This window comes from Rhagoletis pomonella, unplaced genomic scaffold (assembly GCF_013731165.1).
Source record: "Rhagoletis pomonella isolate Grant_MI unplaced genomic scaffold, Rhpom_1.0 Rhpom_scaffold_00001, whole genome shotgun sequence".
Classification (NCBI taxonomy): domain Eukaryota; kingdom Metazoa; phylum Arthropoda; class Insecta; order Diptera; family Tephritidae; genus Rhagoletis; species Rhagoletis pomonella.
In genome coordinates this window covers 50596688-50604664 of record NW_023458555.1, presented here as the reverse complement: position 1 = coordinate 50604664, position 7977 = coordinate 50596688, and the positions used below count along the sequence as shown (strand labels likewise).

At 34.5% G+C, this 7977-nt stretch overlaps 1 protein-coding gene across 1 annotated transcript in view; it reads left to right on the top strand.

Annotated features, from left to right (window-relative positions):
* LOC118748611 (circadian clock-controlled protein daywake-like) overlaps positions 1-4340 on the top strand; it is a 7619-nt gene extending 3279 nt beyond the window's left edge. The window contains exons 2-3 of the mRNA XM_036483213.1: positions 3539-4022; positions 4109-4340. Coding sequence (XP_036339106.1) covers positions 3539-4022; positions 4109-4310 — 686 coding nt within the window. The 3' untranslated portion in view covers positions 4311-4340. The remainder of the gene's footprint in view (positions 1-3538; positions 4023-4108) is intronic.
* Positions 4341-7977: the final 3637 nt, after the last annotated feature.

The window sequence follows — 7977 nt, the reverse complement described above, 5'->3', positions numbered from 1 at the left end:
TTAGCTACAATTTTTAGCCACAACGACTTTTTTTAGCTCTATTATAGTCCTTTTTTTAAAGGAATTTGGCTACCAATAAAAATGATTCGCGGCAATACTGGTTGGGCATTAAAAAATAATCATTTCAATGCCACTCTTAAAATCGTTGATGCATCAGTTTTAGTCGATTGCTTGTCTGTTCGTTTGCATAATTTGACACACCGTGTTAAGGCCCAATAAGTTGACTCATAAAAGGGTTCAGTACAAGTCCCAAACTATTGGGTTGGACAACGTATACTGATATTCCGATCAACTTGATGTATTTAATAGACCAATTTGAATTGATGGGTCATCCGTTATTTAGTCTAGATTTGACACCTTATGATTTTTTTTTTGTTCCATTCCATCAAATATAAACTTCGCGGTTAACGATTTTTATTGTCAGAAGAAACCCGTTCAAAAAACATGTTTTTGGGGTACCGAAATCAATGCGAAAAGCCGGCATCCATAATAAAAGTCGTTAGAAAAAAGTTATTTTCGAACTTTTATTTTATTTGAAATAAAATAATCTATCAACCCGGACTTTTATTTTTTAGTTCAGTAATAACAGTTGAACTTCTATATTTATATTTGAAAGCTATTATCAGTGCTGCCACCCAGGTTGGCTAGATTGGAGTTTGGTAGGTTCCGCAACCAAAATAGTTATTTGCGAAAAATAGAAAATATATATCTCCAAACATTTTAGCAACCTTGTTCCTTATTGTGCCTAGAAGTTTATATAAACTAAACTGAACTACAAAATTGTGACAAACTACATATGTATGTATGTATATTTACTGAATACTGGTGCGCTGAAAGTGGCTTGTCAATAAACCCACTGAAGTCCATCAATGTCCCATTTACCCCATTTACCAAAAGAAGGAAAATCAACTTGACTAGACCCACCTCGTCAGGGACAGAAATTAAGTTCTCAGAAAAGGCGAAGTATCTAAGGATAACTCAGGCTCAGTAAGAAAACACATCTCAGGAATGTTACCATCAAGGCTACAAGTGTGTTTTATGCAGACCTGTTAACTTTCGATTACGATTACTAATCAAAACGATTACATAGGTTCGGTAATAACCATAATAATGAATAATTCAATTAGTGTTTTAACCGAGGAATTAGTAAGTAATCAATTATAATTAGAATTAATCAAAAAACAATCATGATTATTTGTCACTAAAAAAATAATCAATAATAATCAAAAAAAAGTAGTTGATTAAATTTGGTGATTACTTTTGATTATTTTTGATTTTTTAATTATATTTAATTATTTGTTCGATTTCATTGTAAAGAAACATACTTGTTTGATTTCTGATGGTATGACATGCTTAAAGCAGCGGAATACAAATACATATCTAACATACATGAATACCCTCCAGAAATGCAAATATTCGCAACATCCCTGTTATCTATGGTCATTTGAAAGAACAACGTAACACCGTATTTCACAGCTACATATATATGTTTGTCGAAAAAACATTTTTTTTCCCTGTGAGCATCACATTTTATTTAAAATAATTTACATAATTATAAATTTGTTTTTGTTATTTCTTGGCCTTTTAATGAAAAACTTATTGTGGAAAAGCAACAATAATTCTGAAAAAATGGTAGAAGTGATAGCTATTTCGGAAATCACTACATTTCCTCATCCGACTTCTTTCAGTAGGATTCGAACCGACGACCCCACTGACTCAGCCAGTTGCCTACGCACTGTGCTAAGTTAGCCTTGTGAATTCTTGTTGCTTTTTCCACTATTTCATTTGTTAAGCCAACTACAATCAAGCGCAGCTATTCCGCTGCAATTCACACTTGATCATGTGGTTGTTGGTTTTGTTGGTTTTTGTTAATATTTCTATTATTAGAATGTTTAACTTTTAGGTGTGCTCGTCCTTAAGTTATTTATTTTTGTTATTTTATGGCCTTATAACAATTATATTCAACAATTTTTATTGAGCTTGAGGCCGTTTATAATGAAAAACTTATTGTTGATTTTCCAGTAATCATTAATTTTTTTGCATTTTTAAATTTTAATGATTATTTTAATTTTCTTACATAACCCAGCCATTAATAATTAATTATAATTATCAAAAGTAATCATGATTAATTGCCATTAAAGAATCATCAAAAATAATCAAATAATCAAAATTAATCAAATTGTTTTTTAATTATTTGATTATTTTTAATTGTTTGATTATTTTAATTATTTGATTGCATTTAATCATTTGATTGTTTCTAGTTATTAGATTATCTTCAATTATTTGATTATTTCTAATTATATGATTATTTTTCCAATTAGATGAAGCTGTGTTTTTTACCTGAAAACCGCATGAGGTGAACTTTTTAAAAAGTTTTAAATAGATATTTTTGGTGTTCTTGCATCAAGGAATCCTTTTCAATGGTAGCAGGAACCGAAAAAGGCATTTTATATATATTTTTTAAGTTCATTGCATGCTGTTTTTAGGTCAAAAGGAAGACAAAAAATCAAAAAGTTTACTTTTTATGGTCATTTTGAAGGTCACATTGAATAAAGAATTATTGTGACCTTCAAAATTAAAATTTTAGATTTTTTGTCTTTCTTTTGACCTAACAGCATATAATGAACTTATACAAAATGCCTTTTTCGGTTCCTGCTACTATTGAATTGGATAGCATTTATGTAGATAATATTTACATACATACAGTGGTTGAAAAAATTACTCGCATCAATTATTATTATTTTTTGTTATTTAATTTGAGTTATTTTTTTTTTTATAAAAATACAGTTTCTTCTTTAACATAAAACCGTATAGATCCAAGTTTCAGACTTTGTGCAATATTTGAACAAAATTCAGCAAACTTTCGTAAAAATTTCGAGCTTTTAAATGGAGTTTCTATAAATATTTTGTATATGCATTTACGTAGCCTACTCAATTCTAGAATAATAAAGTGCAAGTTTCAAATGGCTAAAAATTTCCGTTTTAGGATTCTTTCCTAAGCTGTTGCGTTTTTTTCTTCCATATAAAAATAAATTATGTTCATTCGCTATATGAAAGCAAATGCAAAGAAAATTCTAAAAAATCAACGATAATTTTTTTGCCATACTAGAATTGAACGAGCTGAAATTCCCCACAAAAAACGGTCCATTCCCCGATTCCCCACGCAAACTGAAATTCCCCACAAATCGGGGAACTCCTCACGAGTCGGCTTCCCCTGGTACCAGTAGAGAGATAATCGGTAGAAAAGAGTTACAGAAACGAGCTACTGAATTTATAACTTTCTGGTGGAGAGCCTAGGTCTGTTTTGTCTGCATTCACACTGAAACCTACTTTGTTTGTAAATATCGCGGACTGCTTCTTCAGGAAGCCCAACGTAATCTGTATTTAAGACTGCCTCAAATAAAATAAAATAAAAACAATAATCACATACTTGTATTCTTAATTGTATTATATATTTAAGTAGTTTTGTAACCGTTAAAAATTGCCAATAACCTTAATATCTCACTACTTTCTTTTTTTGCCCTCAAAAAATACACAGCTTCAGAAATAGAAAAATGTCACGCTGGCGATGTTGATTGCATTGCTAAAACACTTCCGTTCATTTTACAAAACTATGCTCAAGGAATTCCGGAAATCGGTCTTACCGATATAGAAAAACTTTCACTCGACGATGTTGTTCTTACAAAAGCGAACCCGCATTCGGGAGTTTCGCTTAATTTGGAATTCAAGAAAATGTACCTGCATGGCATCAGCAATTTAACTGTGCAACGCATCGTGGGCTTTGAAAAGGATCCACTCAATTCAAAATTTGAATTATATATAACCATACCAAATTTGGTCGTCGATGGAGAATACATTTCTAGCGGCAAGGTGCTGATACTACCAATGGACGCCACTGGTTATGCGAAAATAAAACTGAAGAATAGCAAACTCAGTTTGAAATTTAAGAGCGAAGAAGTGCGGAAAGATGGCAAGCAGTTCATAAAAATTAAGGACCTCAAATGCAAATTAACACCAGAATTGTAAGACAAATTATACAAATATTTTCATGACACTTAAATTTTAATGATTTATAAAATTCAAATTTACTTTTTTTCTTTTTAAACAGAATGAAAGTGAAATTCGAAAATCTATTTAATGGTAACGAACAATTGGCCAATTCTCTAAATCAACTCATCAATGACAATTGGAAGGTGCTGTATTCTGATATGGAAGATCAAATAAATGATGCGGTTGCGAAAATTGTTAAACGGCTGTTGGCTGGTGTGTTGCGAGTATTGCCCTATGACGAGTTTTACGGAAAGGATTGAAAAAATTATTAATTTAAATACTTTACGTATTATACGAGGGTTATTTGAAGTGACTGACTTCTTGAATTAAATATATATTTTTCGGCGAAAAAGCGTTTTATTTCTCAAAACAGTCTCATTTCAGCTCGATACAGTCAGGCCAGCAATTTTTAAATTTTTTAATTCCTACCAAATAATAGGTCTTTCAAGGCCCTCAAAATTAGTGTTTGTTTCAGTGGTGACCTCTTCCTTTGACTCAAATCTCTTACCGCTCAGCTATTATGTTGGTTTTGGTAACAGGAAAAAGTCGGTGAGGGCTAAATCAGATGAATATGGTGGTTGGGGATGGAGTTCGTAGACCAATTGATGGTTTCTTCTATGGTGCCTACACACGTGCACTCTCTTGATGAAACGGCACCAAAATCTCTAAATAATATTCGCCAGTGATCGCTTTGTCCTTTTCAAGTTAATGGATGTGAATGACACCGTGTGCATTCCAAGGAACTGCTGCCATGACCTTATTGGCCGACAGACCCACTTTGGCCTTTTTTGCTGCACTTCAAGATTGTTCCTTGGTCTCTGGTGTTATATGATGGAACCATGTTTGACCAAAGGTTACGGAACGGTGCAAAAATCATTCAGATTGCGGTTGAACATCGCCAAACACTCATTTGAAGTGTCACACAGTTGCGTTTATGGCAGAGTGTGAGTAGGGACGTTCCGAGACTTAAATGAGTTTACTCAAATCGCTATTTCGATACTTCTTAAATGAGTAAACCGAATGTATCGATACCTACTTATATCGATAATTGTTCATCCTTTTATATGCAACAAAGCGAAAGTAATTTTCAGGCGTTATCTGTGACATATATTTTGCGACACTTCAGTGGAATATTTAGGCAGCCAGTTCGAAAACGCTCTATCACAGACAAATTTTCAATAGCGCCCTACTTCAGAATATGGTTGAAAAAAGCCATACCTCAGAAAACTTTTCAAGAACACTCTATTTCAGAATTCGGTTCACAAACGCTCTGTCTCAAATATTTTCAATCAATTTTCAGTTGAAGTAGGGCATTTGTGACCCAAATTCTGTAATAGGGCGTTCTTGAAAAGTTTTCTGAGATAGGGCGTTTTTCAACTGGCTACCGAGATTCCTCGATCTTCCACTCAGATGTCGATATGTATATTTGTTTATTAGTAATGCTAGAGGTTAAACGATTACTTAGACAAAAAATTCAACCTCTGAAAGGTTCCCACAAAACTTTACGGCTTCAAAGCATTGCTTGCACTTTGCTGGAATATCACTTACTTTGCAAATCTATATCCACTAGAGTGGTTTAAAAAATTTTTATTTTGGAAATTCAAAAACGCTACCTCAAATTATTGTTATTTGTGATAAAAAAAGAGAAACGGAGGTTTCTTTTTGAAAAGCGCGACCTCCAGCTGGTCGGTTTTTTTTTTATAAAAACGCTGATGTTCTCAATTTTTTTATTTTCTTGACATGTTGAAATTCAGGTAAAAATGTGGTTTTTGCATATAATCACTCTGGTATTATTGGGGAACATTTCCTTAATTACATACCTGTCTTGGGTAGTTAGAATGGGCCTAATACCCGAAAATATGCTCTCGAAAAGAGACTAGTAAAATTGAAACGTTGATACTGAACGATTTACGCGTTGTCATGGGTAGGGACTTGTTATCTGGGGGTTTCTGGGATTGCTAATTAGGAATCTGAAGTCAGTTTTTCAAAATTCAAAATGGCGGATCCAAAATGGCGATTAATTTTTTTTTTAATTATTGGATTTGTTTGAAAACCTGCAATCGAGGGTTTTTGGGTTCGCCGATTACGAATCTGAAGTCAATTTTTTTAAATTCAAAATGGCGGATCCAAAATGTCGACCAACTTTAAAAGATATTATTGGATTTGTTAAAGTCTTAACCGCCATGTTGAATTTTGAAAATCTGACAACAGATTCGTAATCAGCTACCCCAGAAACCCCTGGAAACAAGTTTCATCCCTTGAAAATGCATAAAACGTTCTGTATCAACGTTTTAATTTCAGTAATTTTTTTTTAATTTGATCTCCATATTGGATCCGCCATTTTGAATTTAAAAAAATTGACTTCAGATTCGTAATCGGCGACCTCAAAAACTTCCGTCAGCATGGAACCATCCGTGTAGAAACATAATTCCCCCCTTCTCCATATTCTTGCCACTATCTTCTTAACGGGATGTTCATTTAATAGAGTATGTCGGAGGTGGGTTTAGACGCGAAGTAGTCGACTTCGTGGTTATAACTACTCAGCGTGTGAGGTATGGAAGAGCGGTCAAACCGCCAATCCATCAATTGCGGCATACTATTTTCTCGAAGCACCGAATCGGTGGCTACGTGTTTTCCTACCAGATTTACTACAGCAGAATTGGTTAGCACTTCTAGCGCTTTCTTTGGGGTGATTCTCAAAGCACCAGAGATGCCCAAAAACGCTGTTCTTGGGACCTTACTCAAGAGTTTTAGGTCCACCATACAAATATTCAATATATCGCACACCGTCTTCAAAAGAGTCACAACTCAAAATAATACGTTCGTCAGAAAATGCGAAAAATTATTCCGTAGCACATGCTAATCATATGGGCAAAGGCGATTTTCCCTTAGGTTTTTTTTAAACAAATTATAACAAAAATTTACTCCATCTTTTGCTGAAAGGTAAATAAATGCTCTGTGTACATTTTTAGCGCATAATTTCAAAAATGCCAAATTTTGAGTAGTGACTCTTTTGAAGACGGTGTGCGATATGTAATAGTATAGGCCTAACTACGAAAGTGTAAATCCAATGTGTAATACGAGGTGTTAGTCCCCATTCGGTTCCGGCTGCTTGTTTGCATACACATGTGGATAATTTAACGTTGGCCCCATTCTTCCCTTTTGAAGATCGTGTGCGTTATGAGCCTTAGTTATTTAACATTCATGTTCGAAGGAATCTCCACACTCAAGACGGCACAACGGCGAAACCGTTTGTCTCCATATTAAATTTGACAAGAAATGATAGAAAATCGTTCCACAATACATACATAATGATTTTCCACTCACTTGAAAATTGCTGGGGATACTCTAGAGAGCCTAAGTTTCTTTGTAAAGTGAATTACTTCAGTTTTCTTGGGAATTATTTCGAGTTTCCTATTCCCTGTCGAGTTTCTAAGCGCGACCATATTAGAGCACAGAATGCTTTTAAAGGCAATTGCCCGGTCGTCAGCATAAGCAGTAGCGTAGAAACTCCTCTCTGTAGGGTAGGTAGCAAGGATTCCACAACCAAAATCCAGAGAAGAGAGAACCCTTTCCTGAGCGTTGCCTCTGACGACTTGTTTGCTTAGTTTGGTGTTGGGTAACCTAGCGGTTATCTTCCTTTTGATGGGTGTACTCTCAATCAGAGCAGCAACGTTAGTGTCAACACCAAAGTTAGACTAATGGATCTAAAGGCGTTGGGACTTAGGGCCTCTCTGCCTTGACTATGAAGGAGACTTTCATCTCTCTTCGGCCTAGCGAAATACTACCCATGTTAAGACAGCTTTTATAATGGCATGGCCGCAATGAACGGGGAGATACTAACCCGTGATTGCTGAAACTATGCCGAGTGAATGCCATTGAATCCCAGTGATTTGTAAGGACCAAAAGTTTTCCACTTTCACATTT